This window comes from Lissotriton vulgaris, chromosome 9, assembly GCF_964263255.1.
Source record: "Lissotriton vulgaris chromosome 9, aLisVul1.2, whole genome shotgun sequence".
Lineage (NCBI taxonomy): Eukaryota > Metazoa > Chordata > Amphibia > Caudata > Salamandridae > Lissotriton > Lissotriton vulgaris.
The window spans coordinates 599,822,265-599,842,809 of record NC_141697.1 but is presented as its reverse complement, the minus strand read 5'-3'; the positions used below and the strand labels follow the sequence as shown (position 1 = coordinate 599,842,809).

The 20,545-nt window shown below is 46.0% G+C and overlaps 1 protein-coding gene across 1 annotated transcript in view; it reads right to left on the bottom strand.

The window, feature by feature from the left end:
- The window catches only part of LOC147691934 (uncharacterized), a 407,861-nt gene that overhangs the window by 44,847 nt on the left and 342,469 nt on the right, over window positions 1–20,545 (bottom strand). The window contains exon 19 of the mRNA XM_086939486.1: window positions 8,115–8,207. Within this exon, the coding sequence (XP_086795612.1) occupies window positions 8,115–8,207 (93 nt within the window). The remainder of the gene's footprint in view (window positions 1–8,114; window positions 8,208–20,545) is intronic.

Sequence of the window (20,545 nt, the reverse complement as noted above, 5' to 3'; positions counted from 1 at the left end):
CCGTGTATTTGCTTAAGCTATTTACTCTTTTGGTGCTCCTAATCACTTTTGTCTGCTTCTGTCTCCTGAATATCGTAGCACATGTATTTTATACAAGAATAACCTTGGTTCAATAAATATACTGAAACGTTGCATTATGCATTCTCGGTTTACTTCTCTGAGAACAAGAGTACACAAGTGACTGAGCGAAAAAGTTCCAGATCTGTTACCGCGATCACCGAGTGGTCCGGGCCTTCATGTTCAGTGGTTGCCAGAAACCATTAGCTCCGTGTTTGAGTTAGAGGGGGCTTATGGTGGCACTTTGAGCTAGCTGGCCTCCAGGACGACAACATATTAATATGTGGGTGCATGGAATCAGTCTAAGCACATCACCCAAAGTTTATGTTGTCCACAAACGTGCAGATCCTACAGATTAGAGGGATGTATACAAGACTCCAGCATTCTTATTCACCGTGACACCTGGCTCTGTGTCTCTGGCTTCAGTCCCCATTGCTACATTTAACCCTCCCAATATTTTTCCAGGGGTGCCTATAGGGGGAATAACTCCAAGGGCAGGAAATGAGGCAGTGCAGCAAAGGGAGCTGGCCCCTGCTAAGCAGTGACTCCCTCTCCCTTCCCTCGATCACACAACACCTGTCGGGTGACGCCTGCAGGGGTTCCTCGCACAATGGCAAAACATCACCTCAGCCCAATGGTTTCTGCCCATTGTAGAACAGGGTACTGAGTTGAACTCACTGTTCCAAAACCAAACATCCACACCACCACACTCCCTCTCCACAGAACACCAGCACCTCGGACAAGAGGTAGAAGACGCGCTCTTACTCGCGGAGGCCATAGAGCCTGTGCCACTATACTAATATGCATAGGGATGTAAAACCTGTACTTTCTCATCCACATGAAAGATGGGTCCCTTGGGCCCATGTTCTACCTCTTGCAACTCAGCAAGTACTCCTTGTCGGAGCATTCCACATGGTCACGCTCCAGGACGTGATTCCATTGGTGTAGCAAGGCGACTTCATGACTGCACTTGACTTGAAGGACTTTTATTTCCACATCATGATCCAGCATGCATACTGCCAGTGCCTCAGGTTGGTGGTAAGTGGAAAGCACTTTCAATTCAAAGTTCTTCTCTTCGGGGGCAGCACGGCTCCAGAGTCTTTGGTAAACGCCTTGCAGTGGTAGTCGCTCATCTCTGGAGGAGCAGCATTAACGTTTTTCTGTACCTTGATGACTGGTTGACGGAGTGCCGGCAGACAGCAGTGCTTGACCAACACCCAGATCACCTTCAATTTCCATGATTTCTGTTTCACCATCAAAAGGGGCAAGTCCTACCACCAACCCCTTCAGATACAACCCTTCCTAGAGGGAATGCTAAACACAGTCACTGGGAAACTTTATCCCAGCCCCGCATGGAACCAAGACTTCCAACTTCTGCTGCCTCTTTTTCAGCCACACTGCCAGCTAACAGTCAGAACGGTAGTGCGTCTCCTGAGCATGATGGCCTCCGGCATCACCATCATGCCCCACGCTCGACTACAAAAGTCTGCTGCAAGAGTGCCCAGCACAATGGTCACAAGTGGACAGTCACTAGGAGGATCTAGTATTGGTCTGGGCCACCACCCATCTGTAGTGGTGGAACATCCACAAATTGTTGCAGGGCAGTCACCTTCTAGATCAGGTCTCGCAGTTGGCCACAACCATGAACGCCTCTCTCATGGTTTGGGGAGCACATTTACAGGGCAGGACTGTTCAGGGCCCGTGGACACCCCATCAACATCAACATCAACATCAACTATCTGTAATTATTGGCAGTCCAACTGGCTCTGAAATCTTTCTTCTGCCATGTACATCACAAAACAGGCCTGGTCAAAACAGACAATCTGACTGCCACATTTTACCTTCGGAAACAAGGGAGCACACACTCTCCCCAGCTCTAGACATCAGCGCAGAGCCTTTGGCAGTGGCGATCCACAACAGAGTACATGTGCTAGCGGCATACCTTCCAGATGCGGACAACAACTTGCAGATCTGCTCAGCAGGATGTGGCAACAAGTCAACATGTGGTAACTCCACCCCCATGCCCTGCTCCCATACTTCCAACATTGGGGGTTAACCGACAGACCTGTTCGCAACCATCAAAAACGCCAAATGCCCATGCTTCGCCTCCAGGTTGCTCCACTCACACTCCATGTGCATGGATTAATTGGTCAAGGATTTTTGCCTATGCTCCTCCTCCGCCCCCCCCCCCACTTCTTCCTATGTCGCTGAGTTAAAAACAAAGGTTAAAATCTTGGCCCATACAACGGGATCAGCCCTGTAAAGATCAGACGGTACACCATCTGGGCCTGGTGCTTTTCCCCTTAGAGTAGACATAATTGCCTCAGTTACTTCCTCCTCTGAAAACACTATGTTCAGGGTGTGAGTGTCGAACCCCTGCTGGCTGATTGGCTCTAAGCTCCGGTCGGTATACATACTACTAAAGTGCTCAACCCATCTTTCTGCAGAGATGAGACAGTCTTTGGCAGAATTATTTGTCATATCAAACATAGGGCTATTGACCACTTTCCAGAAGCTGGCGCTGCTAGACAGGGTGCTCACTTGACTAAGTTCATCCCAAGCCCTTTCTCTTAGCTCTGTCTTTCGTCTTTTGACAGCGATTTTATATGCCCGCCTAACCTGCTTGACCCTAGTTGGATCCCTTGGGGACTCTTTCAGCTCCTCCAAGAGTGCTGCGTGTGCACGGGCACACGCTTGGTCAAACCAATTTTTATATTTCTTAGGTTTAGAATGACAATGGAGCGTCAGGTTGGCCGCCACCTGTTTCGTAATGCGGTCAAAAGCGCTCAAGATTTGTGATGGATCAGAGCCTTACTTGAACAAACAGTAAAGTCATCTAAATTACTTTTATACAAGTTATCAAGGAAGCCTTCCGGAGTAATTGCCTCCCATCTTAACCTCGGTTCTTGAGCTTTAGTGGTAGTATTAGAATTAGATATTGAGTGACAAAGGTTTAATAATAACAAAAGCCTGGACATTAATTACCAGGGTTAGGGGTTATGGTCACTCAAGCAAGTCTGCGTTACACGAAAGGAACCAAATAGATCCATCAAAAGGACTGAAACAAAAATAAAATCAATAATACAATAATGCCCCTGCCTGTTGTATGTGGGAATAGGAGGTAGAGTTTCCGACTGTACAGGGCAGAACAAATTGTAAGCACCTGAAAAACTTTCTAGAAAAACCCCAGACTTTGTATGCTCAAAATGAGTTAGCCCCTGCGGGCCGTGCTCCTCCTCTAAACCCGACATACAATTGGAGGAACAGGCATGAATATTAAAATCACCAAGGATCAGTAGATGGTCGGACGCATCATTATTGGCCTCATAGTCATCTAAAAAGGTACCCAGAGCATTTAAATGCTCGAGATCGTCTAACCTTGTAAAAGAATTATAAAAATGTACCACCACAAGGGCTGGTACGTTTTCACCCGTTAGTTTAACTGCCATAATGTTTGGTGAAGTTGTTTCTATCAGCTTTGGTTTATACAGTAATTTAAGGCTGATCAATATTAGGAGTTCCCCCTCGATCTGCCCATTGTTGATGGAACTTGCAAAAAACACAGTTGATGGACAGAATGCAGAACAATGTCTTACATTCACCCCAGTACAAAGATCTGGGCCTAAATCCATCGTTTTTTTGCACTCCACACCACCCTAGGTCAGACAATGGCTATATGCAAATCAGCCTTGACCCTGTGCCTCATGGGAACAGTCCAGCCCGAACTACCAAGCCATGTCTTTCCTAGACCGGAATCAAGCATCCAAGGACCGGTTTCTGGCTATTAGCCTTCTTCAGCCTGGATAGCTTGACTCCAGTGGTGTGGAGAGCCTGGGACTCACGTCTGAGTATACCCAGCACACTCGGGGTGAAAATTGCAAAAAACACAGTTGATGGACAGAATGCAGAACAATGTCTTACATTCACCCCAGTACAAAGATCTGGGCCTAAATCCATCGTTTTTTTGCACTCCACACCACCCTAGGTCAGACAATGGCTATATGCAAATCAGCCTTGACTCTGTGCCTCATGTGAACAGTCCAGCCCGAACTACCAAGCCATGTCTTTCCTAGACCGGAATCAAGCATCCAAGGACCGGTTTCTGGCTATCAGCCTTCTTCAGCCTGGATAGCTTGACTCCAGTGGTGTGGAGCATATTTACTAAAAGAACAGTACCCATCCAAGAAGTAAGTGTTATCACAATCCCAAGTTTCCTGCAAGGCAATAATGTGATACATTGAGAGGAGAGACTCCCAGTTCATGTCCCACCTTTTAGACCGAATGCCGGCAATATTCCATGAGAGTGTTTTCAACTCCGGCAAATATGTAGTCTGTCCCGTTGTGATAGGTTCAATATCAGCCAGCGTCATTTGATTAGGCTCAACAATCTGGTATAATCCTGCCAAGCTGGAACTAGGCATTAAAGATGGGCTCTCCTTTTCACCTAAAATCCCCTTAACTGACAGATCCTCCGTGAGAACATAGTTTCTCCGTCATCCCTGATCGTCTAAATTGGACAGGGCATTAAATCTGTTGGAGACAGCTAATGGGGGATAAGCTCCCCTGGATGACTCAACGTTGGCCTATAGAAATATCCTAGTGGGAGCACCTCAATAGAGGTATTAGGGGAGAAGTGATGATATTGGGCTTTGAGGATCGTTTGGGTCACAGCAGGACTTTTAAAATTAATAATAACACAATCCTCCCCTATCCTTTTTTGCGATTTGCCTACCCATGCAACTCTGCAGACCATCAAGATGTTATTGATCATAGAATGCCTGAAGCCTTTATGTTTGGCCAACCAATCCACAGTTTTGTTTCTTAACTGCGCCCAAGATTCGGGTTGACCCGATCTCAACGGGGGGACGCCAGACAGGACTACAACAAGGGGACATGCCGCAGGTGGGAGATCAATGACATCTTGCGAAGGTTTGAATACCACATTATTTATTGCCTCATTTATTATATTTTGGCCCCCCGACCCAACTGATGGGGCGGTTGGTGCTCCCAACAGTTCCCTTGGGATTTGCGTATAATGGGGACCTAGGCAAGGCGGGAAAGTTTGCCGTTCCCCACCCTGAGGATTTATATTAGGTCTTGAGGGCTGCCCACTAGAGTTTAAACTTACATCCTGTGTTGGGAGGTTTAAAATGTGCGGTGTTCCGCTCACGTTATCTGCAACCAACCCGGGCAAACCTTTGTTTTGTGTAGCTCCTGACGCACAATTTCCCAAGCCTGCTCTTAATATGCGTTCCTCCACTACTGTGCTCAGTGTGTCTATGCTGCTCCTTACCTCAGAATTGTTTATCATACGAGCGACTTTTTCTTCTATGGCCCTAACCTCGTCCAGAATGGAGCTAGTATGGTTAAAATGAATGTTTCCATAGGTTCCCAATAAGCCTGATTTTCCCCTTTATCCCCTAGATCAATCACCATGTGGTAGGCAGATGGAGACGCACCGGGCTCAAAAGATTGGGGCGACTTTCCTTTGTGATGCTTAGTTTTCCCTTTGTCCTTATTTCTATCTCTTGTAGCTAAGCCGCCCCTTGTTCGTTTCGCCAGTGGTTCCCCTGGCCCACCCTCCATGCCAGTGCTATCCCTTGCTGGTCTCTTGGGCCTTGTAACTCGATGTTCTTGGACTACCACAGGCTCAGTAGAGCGAGTGGATTGGGCATAAGCACAAGGTGGGGCTTGAACCATGGGATTACTGGGCTCCGCAATGAGACCGGGCATATCCCCATGTGTGGATAGTCTTGGGGAGCCGATATCCTCCACAACACTGACATCGGGCTCACCCCCCTGCCCCAGGGTCAGACTATGCGTCATCTCCACCACAGAGCCTTGAGGATGTACAATGAGACTTTTAATGGGCTCAGTGTTTAAAATACTGGGTGGTTGAATAGCTCCAGTTGGTGATTTAGCCATTCTTATAGCCCACAAGGAGGATCTTTTTTTGCTCTGCGTAAAGACCTAAAGAAAGTCTTTTTTCAGTAAGGAGTATCTCATGCTGGAAGACTGATTCTGCCCTAATTAAAAAAGCATCCAATGTGCCTGCAACCCCCCCCCCCCCCCCCCCGCTCTCTGGCCTGCCAGGTTGCGTTTTGTAGTCATGACCACGCCTTATCTAACACCTGTTACAAGTAAATCACTTAGCTTTTTTTAAAAACAAGGATAATAGTCCTGTTTCAAAATGTATGCAACCGCAAGAAGGAAACGTCACTAACCAAGTCCGCCCGCAAGTCCACTCCTGTCGGTGATGAAAATGAAAGGGACGTGGCCCAGTCTCCTCCTGGCTACGACGGGCACGGACGGGCCCGTCCTTTGCCCGGGCTTAGCCCGGGAAGCACCCAGGCACGCCTGCGCGCGTCCCGCGCTGCGGGAGCCCTGCAGGGTTTAAGTAGCGCCTCCTGGCGCAAAACAATGACGCGGTTGTTATGCGCCCCGGGGACTCTGGGAAACTGAGTCCCGGGCGCCTCTCCCCGCGTGTAGCTGGCGGCCACGGCGGTAGCAGCAATAGCAGCCCCCTGTGGGCTAGTGTGGCAGGCTGGAGTCAGGGCAGCAAAGGTCAGTCAATTTAGCAAAGCAGCAAGATCTTCTCACTCAACTCCAGGGCACAGTCCGACACCCAACCCCAGGTAGTTCATTAAAGACTTTATGGAAGGACCTAAGAGGGATATACCCACCCCCCCCATCCTGGATCCTTGATGTAATCCTCACTAGGCTCATGGGACCCCCCCCCCACTTTAAGCCCCCTCATGCTTGCCCTCTCCAATTTTTGGCTTGGAAAGTAGTGTTTTAAGTTGCGATCACTTTCCCCAGGCATGTGAATGCGATCCAAGCTCTCATGCTGGAAGAACCCATTTGTAAGATTCATACAGACAGGATAGCCCTCAGTTCCTGACCAAGGTGTTCTCTCCTTTCCACCTCAGTCAGACAATTGATTGCCTGGTGTTCATCCCACACCCGTACTCAGTAGCAGAGAGAGCACTTAACACACTAGACATAAACGCGGCCCTCATGTCCTACACTGATAAGACAAAATAATTTTGTAAAACTCAGGATTTATTTGTTGCCTACACTAAACTGCAAAAAGGCAGTGCCATTTTGAAAGCAGGGGTAGCTCACTGGCTAGTCAAAGTGCATTCAAGCCTGTAACACCAAGGCCAAAAGGTAGTTCCCTTCGTCACCTGGGCCACATTCTACATGCAAGAGAGTAGTCTCCATGGCCTTTCTGGTTAACTTCCCAATAGCCAACATCTGTAAGGAAGCTACCCGGTACACACCACACACATTCACCAAACACTGTGTGGATGTCCTAGCACATCAATAAGGTCAAGTGGGTGAAGTTGTACCTCGTGCGCTTTTTCAATCCTCTGCAACATCCTCTGGCTAGTTCCCGCACAGGGGAAAACAGCTTTATGGTCAATCCAGAGCATGTGTATCTACAGCTACACACACCACAAACGGAAAATTTTACTTACCCTGTAATCATCTGTTCATGGCATGTAGTGCTGCAGATTCACAGGTGCCCATCTTTCTACCTCGAAGCCTTTAGTTGTTACAGATGCTTTTCTTTACTTTTCTACTTTCCTTGCATGGTCATTCTCCGTCACTTTATGTTCCAACTCAAACTTCTCCCACTGAGGAAGAAAACAATCTAACAATGGAGCCAATGACCATGAGCATTACCAGTCATAGGAGGAGTCACTATTTCTAGTGATTCGAAAGAATTATTTGAAGAAAAACAAGTTGTGCACGTCAGAGTCCAACACTATTCGGCAGGAGTATGCAGAGCATGTGAATCTACAGCGCCACATGCAACGAACAGATGCTTACAGGAGAAGTAACATTTTCCTTACAAGGTCGAGCATTTCTAGCAAACTAAAGCTTTGCAGCCACTTGGATGTGTGTTCCTTTCGATAGATGATTTAGAGGTAAGATGCTGATTTTGTCATTGTCCATCTAATAGTACCAAAATGGGCCATCTCTCTTCCTACATGGTCTCCCAATTGTCAAAATGTATATGCTATGGTACCAAAAGATGATTTTTTACTAACCTGAACCAGAGTCTTCCAAACATTCTCTCTGATGATTGCCATTAGGTGGCACAAACTCTTCAAATTGTGTAATAAGGATAGATTCCATAGTATCTAGAGTAAAAAAAAGAGAAGCATAAAATTCTCATAAAGCAATGTAATTTGTGGATGTTTCCTAAAATACATTTATTAACACCTTACTACAGTGGTACACCCTAGAGAGAATAAAATATGACAGAGAAAGGCTTCACTGTTTCTTAGGATGGAAATTTCCTCTGCATGGTACACAGCCGAGTTCCTCTACCTAGAGTGCTGAACTAGTAGTATTTGGTAACCTGGTTTTTGATTTTGGCTTCAGCCTCACACTAATCTAGTATATGCATGAAGGTTATAGCTGTCCTTTGACATTAGTGAGTTCCAGGGACTGGAGGGGCACACATAGGAAGGCCCCCATTTTGTTGAACAGTGGACTACTGTCCCTGCCATGGGTTTAGCATGGAGAGGGGCAGTGGCAGCATACAAAGCTTTGTGAATCAGACATTGTGGCCAGACCTTTTTATCTGGGTCACATGAGTGGAGACATAATGTCCCCTTGAGTAATGTGTCACCTCTATGTGCCAATGCAGGTCCTAGTGTTAACACTCCAGTGCAGGTTATTCAAGTTCACATACGTGTAGTCATTGTGTGTGAATGGATCACAGTATTTAAGACCATGTGCACAAGATAAAGGTGAAGTTGTTTTCCCAGACAATTCAAACTGGAGTGAGGTAACCTAGACTTAAGTTGTGAAACAGGTGGCTGGGCTCTCTTTTTCAATCAGATTACATCCTTTAGCTGCGAGGGGCTGCTGATTCCTTAGCTCTGCCATTTGGTAGATAGTGGGGATGAGGAGTGGGACTACAGACTCCGGTATTCAGAGTGTGAAGTCTCCTTTAGGAGAGGCCAGGCTTTTGTTGCTTTCCTGAAAGAGCTGTGGAGCAATTTGTTAACAGAAGTTCTCATTGCTCCACAACATCTCCACCAATGCAGAGAGGTTCTCAGGCTTGAAGTACCAACACATGATAATTTTAGAGATAGTTTCGCCTTCCTGTTACATTCCTATTTACCAGATCTCTTAGACACCATATCCCATTCCTGCTCACTGAATTATATGTTATATAGGGATTTGTATCGCGCTCAAATACTTTAGAGTGTCCTGGTGCGTGCGCAGACTGTGGGAGAGCGGGTAGAAAATTACAGAACCATTTTGAAGAGATAAGTTTTTAGAGTTTTTTTAAAACGACCGAAGTCCTGTGTATGCTGTAACTCCATGGGAAGGGTGTTCCAGGCAGCGGCTGCTTTCACAGAGATGGACTGGCCACCTAACCGCGCCCTACGAAACCGTGGGATGACCAGCAGGCACCGAGTGGCTGATAGTAGAGGTCGGTTCAGCGTATACAGGACAAAACATCTCCTAAGATACGCTGGCCCTTGACCATGAATGGCCCTGTGAGATAGAATAAGGGCCTTAACTTGCAACCGCTGTGCCACTGGTAGCCAATGCAGATCACACAAATGTTGCCGGGCACTAGATCTCTGCGAGATGTGGAACAGGAGTCTAGCCACGGCGTTCTGTATGATCTTATGTTTCTTAACCAGATAGTCCGGAATGCCAATGAACAAAGCATTGGCATAATCGAGGCGGGAAAGGATGAGGGCATGCACTACCATTTCTTTAGCCTCCCTCGGGAGCAGGGGAAAGAACCTTCGTAGGGCTTTGAAGGTACCGAAGCAAACTCTTGTACGTTTTTTAATATGCTCTTCAAACCGTAGATTTTCCCCAAACCATACCCCCAGGTTTTTCGCCGGATCCCCCACGGAGCTGGGACAAGGAACATTGGGAGGCCACAATGATTCTCTGAAAGCGGGGGGGAACTGACCATATAGGAGTACCTTCGATTTTTCCTCATTGCACTTAAGTTGGGCATGTGCAAGCCAGCGGAAAACAGATGAAGGGCAGGTCTGAGAGATCTTAGTATCCAGATCCAAGCCCCTCCAAGTAAATAGCAGCTGGGTACCATCTGCATAGGCTATAATTTTTGCACCCAGTTCCTCCGCTAAAAAAAAATCAGGGGGGGTCAGATAGATGTTGAAAAGCAGAGGGCTTAACGTTGAGCCCTGAGATACTCCAGTGGAGAGTTTCCTCACAGAGGTCGAATTGGGGGGCATCCAGACCTCCTGAGTACGGTTGTCTAAAAACGGTTCAATCCATTCCAGAGCAGAGCCGGTAATGCCAATGGATGACAGCCGGGCAAAAAGAAGTTGATGGGGCACCGTATCGAAGGCGGCAGAGAGGTCCAACAAAATCAGTGCCGCCCTGCCGCCTCCATCTAAGCACTCCCTGATCGCCTCAGTCATTTTCACCAACGCAGTCTCCGTACTATAGGAGGCTCGAAACCCGGATTGAGCAGGGTGCAGAACATTAGATGTTTCCACAAAGGCCTCCAACTGACGGAATACTACCTTCTCACAATCTTTTGCCAAAGCTGGCAGAAGAGAGATGGGACGATAATTTGATGGAACAGAGGGATCTAGCCCCGATTTTTTGAGAAGGGGTAAGAGTTTGGCCTGCTTCCATCACATAGGAACAATGGCCATCTGAAGGGAGAGATTAATGATCTTAGCTACCTCTGAGCTGACCACCTCTGCTACCTCAGCTAGAAATCAGGCCGGACATGGATCAGTGGGTGAGCCAGATTTCAGTGATTTCAGAATAGCTAAAATACCGGGCTCAGCCACCGATAGGAAATGTCTGAACTGATCAGTAGGAGGACTAAGGGTCAGCAGGAGTGAAAGGGAAGCACTCTTCTGATCAGAGAGGGCAGCTCCCAAGCTGTCCTGAATGTTAGCTATTTTGTCAATAAAAAAGGAAGACAAGACCTCGCACCATTGGACAGAGGAAGGAAGCGACATTTGCTCTGCACAAGGGAAAGAAAGCTCTTAACAATAGCGAAAATCTCCTTACTGTTGTTATTACCATTTGTGATCCTCCCAGCGTAGTAAATACTTTTAGCTTTTCTAATAGCAGAGTAGTATTCCCTCTGGGCAATAAGAAGTGCAGACTTCGCAGAGAGGCAATACTCCGGATGCCATCAGCGCTCCAATTTTTTACAGCCCAGTTTCTAATCTTTTAGGGCGTTTGAGAACCAGGGCTTCGAAGGTGGGGAACGCTGTTTGTCACTAGCATCTGATTTGGCAGTAGAGCTGACCCCTCGGCTAATCCAGGAGTCGAAGCTATGCACTGCCCCAATGAGATCAGGACCCTAAGTCAGATGGGTCTGAAGTAAAGCATCGGAGAGCGAGGGAAGATTAATCTTCTGGGGGCGGGTGCAAAAAGAAATAGCAGAAGTACCAGGAGGCTTCCCCATGAGCCAGGAGAACCTGATCAGATGGTGGTCGGACTAGGTACCACACTCTGTTTCACTTATAGACAGATCGAAACTGGAACAAACTAGATCCAGTAGATGGCCCCTTGAATGCGTCGTCATCTTGACCCACTGGGTCAGCTGAACCAGGTTAATTGAATCCAGGAGAATTCTGGAATCCAGGGCTTCATGAGTGTCCAGGTGAATATTAAAATCCCCCAGGAGTAAGAACTTGGAGAAGCGGAGGGCGCGAGGAATGATGACATCATCCAGAGCTTTAAGAAGCACTGGGTGGGCCAGGTGGACGGTACACCAGCGTACCTCCCAGCGTGAAATGAGGGGATAAAATAAGGGCGAAATGCAAAGCCTCGCCCTCCCACAATTCGCCGGACACCTCACTACAAAAGGACCAGGTATCCCTGAACATCACCGTGGTTCCACCGCCTCTCCCAGTTATACGGTCGGCTCGGATGATTTTGTAGCCTCTGGGGATAGCATACTCCACCACCGGGGCACAGGAATCCTTCAACCATGACTCAGTAATTAATAGAATATCAAGTTTACCATCAGAAAGAAGCTCAAAAATGTCAGCTGCATGTTTAACCATGGACCGGGCTGAGATCATAGTCTCGTTAACAGCTAGGTGGGCAGGATCAGAGATCTTTTGCTGAAGGCAAAAGTTGCAAGAGGGACACGACTTAGAAAGACTGTCCAGAACTTCCCACTGCCAACCACCTTCCAAACTCCCTCTTCCACCTTTTCTGGCCCACAATCTCCCAGAAGGATGTTGCTATTGAAGCGATGAGGTGGGTGTCATGGTAACGCCCCCATAGCCCCTTTCTCAAAGCTCTCAAGGAGCCCTAGCTTTTACTGTTGGATGCATGGAAGAGTGCTGCCCCATTAAGTAGCAAATTCATTTTTGACTTATACAAATGTATTTCTGCCCTGTATTTCAAACACAGAACCCAGCAGAAGGCATTTTTATCTAGCTATAGTTGAAACCCTCCTCCTAAGACGCCTGGAGTAAGGTCCAGGTTATAGCATTTCAGTGAATAGGGGGAAGAAATAAACTGAAATTGACTACCACCAACAGGCTTTCCCACATGTGAAGGATCGCTCTAGTCAGCAGTGGCTAGTTAAGGCCCCAGTTTCTATGCTTTCTGGGTAACCACATCACTGACCAGAGTGAGACAACGGCTCTCCTATGGGTCCATAAAGCATCACTCCATACAACCAAAAAATAATTGCAACTGGTTTGCCCGATGGTAGGAAAATAAATTAGGGAGAGCCTGCCTTCCTGTTCACATCAAAAGGTAAAATAAATTGGATGATATTCTGAGGGGGGCGGGGGGGGGCTTGGGGGGGGATTGGGGGGTCTTCTAACAAAATTATGGACTGTGGTTTCTAACAGCCAGATTAAGGAGTAAGAAGTCAACAGTCTTATGGTCTGGAATAGATAAAGAATCATTTGCACTATGGTCATTTTCACTGCCATTACCAAGTCAAGCCAGGTGAGACTCCCCATACGGATGTCATGATCCGGTCCAACATGAAGGTCGTAACACTCCCCTTCATGTTACAGACCCCTGCGTTCTAGCCTCTAACATGGCAGTTCCCACACCACGTGACCACTCCTGCCATCATGTGACGTGAAACAGAGACGCCATGAAAGGAGATTCATGTGTTTGGAACCTGCATGGCGCACGGAGACACATTGATGCAGAGGCAGGCTCACTGACGAAATTAGTGGGTAATACCGGGGGATTCGGCCAAAACTGAGGCAATGAGCTGGCTCCATTAAACATCTAAGCTTTGGCACGTTTTCCCAGCATTCACGCGCTATTAGATGCTGCATGAGGCGATGAGGCACGGTTAGAGCTATGGATGTCCCATATGCCGGGAGATAACAACAAAGGCGTTAATGTTGGATGACGAAGGACTTACATAGTTGACTTTATATATTTCTTTGCATCGGTCTCCAAGGTCTCATGCATTATCCACTTATTTTAAATTTAGTTTAAATTACTGTGTGACTTCAGGGGACCTCCCTCACTCAGACACCTTTTCGAGCACATACTGCTGTGAAACTTGGTGAGATTCGCTGGTTTCACCTTATTTTTCTGTGAAAAAAGATACGTTCTGTGGGGTGTTATGGTGTGGTAGTGTATTCAGAGTATTGATTTGTAATTTCATGAATTTTAAACTTACTAACTTGATTAAACATTTTGTGGAGACACTGTCCCAAAATACGGCAATTAAATGAGTATGTAATGAGCTGTACGCACTGATTACATTTAGAGTGGCAGAGTAGCATGTTTCTATGAAATCACACACCTATAAGAATGATTTCTTGTACGAATTTCTTTGACTTTGTTGTATGGTTCTTACTTGGAGATTAGATTCGAGGTGTGAATACAAGACCAATACGTGAGTCCTCAATCCTTTTATTAAGGTAGGAATGGAGGGCAGGATCACAGGGATCTAGCAGTCCTGAAGAAAGCCTGGGAAGACAAAATATCCGGCTGAAACATGTTGACTTATCTGCAGAGAGGAGGGGAAAATGGTTCATAATCTATCATTTTCACCATTATCCTTTAGGTTGTTAGACCTTTTTAATCCTGGCCAGGGAGTCCGGAAATAAAATAGGGAATTTGATATCCCTGAGATAGTTTTAACATCACTTTCTGCACCTACTCTTCACTTGATCCCTACTCTCCTTTGTGTTTGTATTGTTTCCTGCATCTATTGCTCCACCTCATGCGTTGGTCTGCGCAGGGTGTATTTAGCAGCCCAACGATGAAGCATGCCACAGTCGTGTGGGTGAGGGCAGCTTTTCAAACATGTTGACTTTGCCATATATAACGCTATAAGCAATCTTTTCACTCCAACTTCTTTTTGTATGATGAGACTCCCCATATGTCATGTTTTCAGAGGCTTCTGTAGTTCCTTCAAGAAACAGAAGTAGTTTTGAGCTGCAATTTGTCCTATCATTTATGCAATCTGAATTCCCAGGTAGCAACCCATGTAGACACCCATCTAATAGGAAAGTTTTCATTATATGTTGTTAACTACTCTGCAGAGCTTTTTAGTGCGAGAGCTTCTACATTACAAGTGTGCCATGTCCATAAAGGAGGCCAAGATGTCCCAGCAAACATAGTGCATTTTAAGACACTGCCTCAAAATCTCATTCCAATATTATTTTTTTGGGTATACTATTCAGTAAAGAGTGAGTTCAAATAAAAGATGAACTAGGAGGCCAACCACGCCTGTTCCCTCTCTGGATTAAAATATTCTTGAATGGTAAACTGTTTACCCTGATGTTTGCCTAGAGGTTTTACTAGCAAGATCTCCATAATAAATTGTGGTCCGAATCTCAGTGAGACTATTTTCTGTTTGTAGTAGGTTCAATGAAATCTGTGAAGTCTTTTTTCAGCATCTACTGACAGCAAAAGGACATTTTTATACCATTGTTGCACATTCTCCACCATCTATAGATGTGCCCATTAGAGTTTAATGGGAGAATCCTCGGGTCTGCCCATAACGAAATGCAAAAGTGTATGAACAGATGACTGGATGTCATCACTTTTGGCACTCAGTAGACCCATAATTCAGAAGTTGTTGTGTCTAGATCCATTTTCTGGTTCCTCTTGCTCTTCCAACTTCTCTCTCAAGAGATGCAATTAGGGTTCTTGGTCATGGCATTCTTGGAATGGTCGCCCAACTCTCTTTCCAGGTCACGGACCCTATTACCAAGCCTTCCTAAGTCCTTCCAGTTTGTGGAGGCAGGACTTTTAAATAGTCCCGATGGCCAGGATTTCCATCCTTACCTCCATTAGGATTTGTTTTAGTTAGCTGTGGTTCTGTCCCTTTTTCCTTGGAGACCTTTGGTGACCAAGGTCCAGGTTCTTCTTTGCGTTCTTGGTTGATTTGTCTGCTAGCATATCAATCACAGGCTCTCTTACCTCGTGTTATTTGCTAATCTAGACCCCCTTCCTCTTCCATCCCTTATGTCACCCTATGGGTAAAGCAAATGAGGGCAGTTTAGGTTCTCTATCATCAGATGGCTCTCACTGACAGTGTTCTTCCCAATGAGAAGACCGAGGGCTGTTCTCCCAGTGGTATGGTTTAACTGGACTGTGATTATTGTTTCTCTAACACAAGTGGAGTCTTTTCCATAATGCTCTAATTACAGCCCAGCAGCCTCTTAAAGTATGCTAATATTGGCCACTGTCCCAGAAAGTACATGTAGATGACTTTCCCTTGTATAGTTTTTGACAATCATAGGCTGGAGTGAGGAATTCAAAGTAGTGCATACAGTAAATTTGTCACATGTCTAGGGGAGCCAACAACCAGGCTGCAAGCTATAACGGGTTACCTCATTTTCAACCTTATCTATAGAGCACATTAATTCCTTGGGGAGGCTGTACCCTAGTGGTGCTCTCCTCTTCTAATACCAGGGAAAATGTATTTACCCTTTTTACTTTAAATTGAAGCACTAGTCTCTCTGCTGGGTGGATGCCTGGGCCGCAACACCGGGAGGGCTTAATTTTAACCCCCCACCATTACCTCAACAGTGGGCTTTCTACTCCCAGTCTTTCTTTGAAAGCCACCATCTTTGGCGGGCAGCGTGTGCCTCTACTGCTCCTGCTCAGCTCCCCTTATCATTCTCAGTCTACCCAGACGCTTCACCTCTTTTGCTCGTCATAGAGCTGCCTGAGACACTCAGAGTCCTGCACAAGCTGGTCTGATTACATCTTCTCCCGCCACCGCTAAGATGTGTGTGTGCTCTGAGGAAGCCACGGCCAGCTGCCCAATCCATGTAACACTGCGTTCCTAAGAAGTCTGGCCAGTGTCTCCTGCTGATTTGGAGATAGGCTCTTCAGCTCTGGCTGTGTTGGCGGATTGTGTTATTATTGTCCCCCTCAATCTCTTCTTTCTCATTATTGCAGGCTTTTGCCAAAGGACGAGCAAGCATGTGTGTGGGGATGTGTACACAGGTAGCTAAGACACTGTCTCTCCATGTAAAGAAGCAATCTATTTTCGTACCAGTTTTAATAGTCACTGATTTGGCAGGGGTGAATGAGTCATCAACAAAACAGTATAAATGTCAACAAGAAGGGAACTAACCAGTGTATGTTCGGCAGCATCAGGGTAGACGCTAAAGCAGAGACGGTGCAGAGGTGAAAGCAGACACAGTAGCAGTTGACTGTCTTAAGCCATTGGCTCAATGACACTAGTTTACAGGAAATCCTTAGAACTTCCCTGTTGGAGGTTTAGGAGGATTGTTCTGAATTTTAGCCCAATTAGGTTTTTCTATGGGTGTGGAAGGCTGCCTCAGTAGAGGCTGCTTCTAACTGACACTTTACTTGTTAAACTGTCCAGTTTGTTTCACTCAAGTGATGTCTCAAAGAATGAAATGGGGAAAGCGTCAGAAGTAATGGCCTGAAAAGGGTACATCGTCAGAGGTTGTTGTAAGGTAAAATAGTGATGCCTTTCCCTGCTTCCAAGTCTCCGTTAAATAAATGTGACAAATTAAGCACTCCTTTGGCTAATGGTTTGTGGTAGAGACTTTAAAGACATTTTCAGGGCCATCAAAAATAATCTTTAACCCATAAATGGCACAGGCAGGACCATGGACTTCTTTTCTTTGAATGATTAAGCAAAAGTCAAAATGTATTACCCAAATACCAAAAGAAATCCCCAAACAATATTCACTAGTAGGAGAAGAGGAGAGTAAACTTGATTTGAAAACAAGAGCGAAATGAACACTTGTCTGAAGTGAGCAGAGCAAGGTTTCATGAGACTCCCTCACATACACAAGGTATGGTAGAAATCTGAGCAACAGTGGCCTCTAGGGAAGTGCTGTACATTCACCATACTGGCTGAAGTTTGGGCAGTTTTCAATGGCATGAATGTATTACCAAATAAACGTTATTAGCGAGCTCCAGGCTTTTCATGTAATTCGTAAGGGTAGGGGACTCCCAGCCAGACAATGAGGAATGATTCAAGCGACACTGGAGAGAATGTGCACTATTAATATTTTTATTGCATTTTAACTTTTTCCTGACGCCTTCCTATGCAGGTCTGTGAGCCTTCTTTGCCTGCATCATAACTTTTCCCCAGCTCTGTGGGACTGAACCCCCCAGCACACTATTGAGGAGGAGGGATCTGCAGGCGGAAAATGCGCTTAAAAGCTCGCCACACCTCCCACATCGCTTGGCGCCTTCCTAGGCCAGTCTGTGAGCATGCTTTGCCCGCATCATAACTTTGGCCCGGGAGGGGTGGGAGTACGTCCTAGTGTGGGATGGGCCCAGATGTGCGCCCGAGCGAAGAGCAGGCCAAGCAGGGCCAGTGAAAGCCTAGAATAGGCTGGGCTGGGGCACCTTTCTTGCCCTCTTAACTCTGCACCCTGTCATTTTGAGGCAGGCTTTTACCCATTTAATGTGTATATAATCCTCCTCTTCCTGTGGTGCGTTGGTGTTCTATTTGTTGAGGCTTCATTGTTTGCATTACCATGGGCAAAAGGAAGATGCTTCTAGGGTTCCTACTGGCCACCCCGCATTCACACTTCACCATTGCAATTTTCTGGTGCGGGCAGTGGACTAAGTATTAAATGAAATCGAACTGGCGAAGCGTCACCTTTCGCTCACCTCTGAGGAGTTTCAGTTTCACAATAGCTTTATTAGGTTAAAAAATGTAAAACCATCAAAGCATACACAGCAAATTCCTTTCATAATTAATCACATTTTTTGGATCATGATTACACAACTAAATAAATTACAATGTGCAGAAATAAAATAGTTGGTGAATGCCGAGACACAATAAAAGGTTTGTCACCAAATTGAAAGTTAATAGTTTCTAAAAATTCCAATTTCCATAATATACAATAATCTTTACATTTAAAAATATCAAGATAGTACGGGCTCAAAAAGGCAGCGATTAAGGTAGCAGCATTTTCTTTTGGCATCTCACTGCCCCTGCAATGTAGCTCGCCACCCCAAAACAGCGGATGCTAACATTTGTAAATAAACCAGGGCTGGTCTAACCTGTTCAAAATTACAGCCTCTTAATAGTGGGAGAATAAATTTCTTTCGCTGTGGTACATAAAATTTACAAAAGAAAATCATGTGGATGACCTTTTGCTCCGATTTATTATCACACGGACACGGCCCCAGCGTCCCACATTTAACAAACCCCCCCCGGGAAAAGATAGCAGCCAAGGGAGGATACCATGTTTGAAAAGTAAAAACAGGTGGAATGGCTTATTTATGTATGTCAGGTACGGCTGGATATCTCTCCCTGCACTTAACATAACAAATTTTCTAACCGAAGGTTTAGCCAATTCCTCCTCTTCCCTCTTTACATCCAACCTGTTTATAAACTGGGATTTTACTGCTTTAATCATGATTTTACTTAAAGCCATCGGGTTTGTAAACAAGTCATTGCTACCCATTAAGTCCAGTTGAGTTTTAATGTACCGGATCCATGGTACAGCCATAGCCTTATCAAGGGACAGACAGTCCTGGATAATTAATTGATGTAAACTCTGCACTGGCTGGGACCAGATTCTCAACCACCCTAGTATCGGAGCTACAGCAATCTGATCAGAAATATAACCAGCCCCCAGGACTTCGTGCACATTCAATGATGCTGCTGATTGGGGGAGCGATAGGATTTTTCTGAAGAAAATATTTTCTGCCATTTGAATCTCGCTTGAGTTAGTGTAGCCCCACACCTCACTCCCACACAACACCATGGGCAAGCATTTGGCGTTGTAGATTTTCATAATGGCCGGTAAAGTCTTACAGCCTAATCGTTTAGCAAAGCCCGACAGGGCACCTGTGGCCCTCGCTAGTATGTTTTTTTTCAGCGCCCGCTGCATTGCCCATGATCTTTTGTCATCAAAAACAATACCCAGGTATGGGAAGGTTTGTACGTTACTGAGCTCCTGCCCTTTGCAGACAAACAAAGCCCTTTTTGCCCGTCTACTGCCTATCGACATGGCGTGCGATTTTATAAAATTGGTTTTTAGATCCGAGGAGTCCATAAAATTAATAAAGCAGTCTAACAATGATTGTAAGCCTCGGGCAGTCCTGGCTACGAACACCGCATCATCGGCGTATAGTAGTGCCGGGATCTTTTTTTGGCCAACTCTGGGGATGTCCTTACATGATGAAATTAGGGCTTTGCCCAGCTTGTTTATATAGAGTGTAAACAGCAAGGGAGCAAGTATACACCCTTGCCTTACCCCTCTCTTTACTGGCCAAGCATCTGTCAAGCTCCCGTCCTCATTATAGCGAACTGCCGCGCTAGTATCTTTGTGCATATCGGCTAGGAAGGATATCAGTACAGGGTCTAATCTTGTGTCCGACAGGGCAATCCAAAGTTTCTGGCGGTTTACCAGGTCGAAAGCAGTGGACAAGTCCATAAACGCTAGATGTATGTCCCCCTGCTTTGTGACCGTGTACTTTCCAATAAGAAGGTGTAAGTTAAGGTATTACCCTGCAATACCTCTTCCTTTTCTGAATCCGTACTGCAGGTCGGAAAATACTGCATTCGCATCCAACCAATTTGTTAGCCGCTCCAGGACTACTTTCCCCATTATTTTGGCAGCTGAGTCCAAAAGAGAGATCGAACGATAACACGCCGGATCCTCTCTTGAGCCCTTTTTAGGGCTCGGACTACGCCCCCGAAGGGGCGGAGCTTCGAGATCCTAATGTTAAAGAAAAAAAAAGGATATGTAGGGCTATGGCCAGACACATTCCTTAAATTCCATAGTGTTTTATGGCATGTGCCTAGTGATTCGTCTTCGCTGTGCTGTCTATTTAGTAGCCTTGACGTGATAGGCTATATTGACTTTTGGTCCGTCATTGATGTCAGTTTCATGGCATATTCTGTACGTGAACGAGCACAGCAGATGGATTAATCTTAATTAGGAGCTGTCAGAGTGCCCGTGTAATGCAATCCAGATGATGCGTGCACTTTCACAGCGGTGAGCGCGTTCAGGCAGCAGGCGAGGCTCACAGAAGATGACTCATACATGCTCGT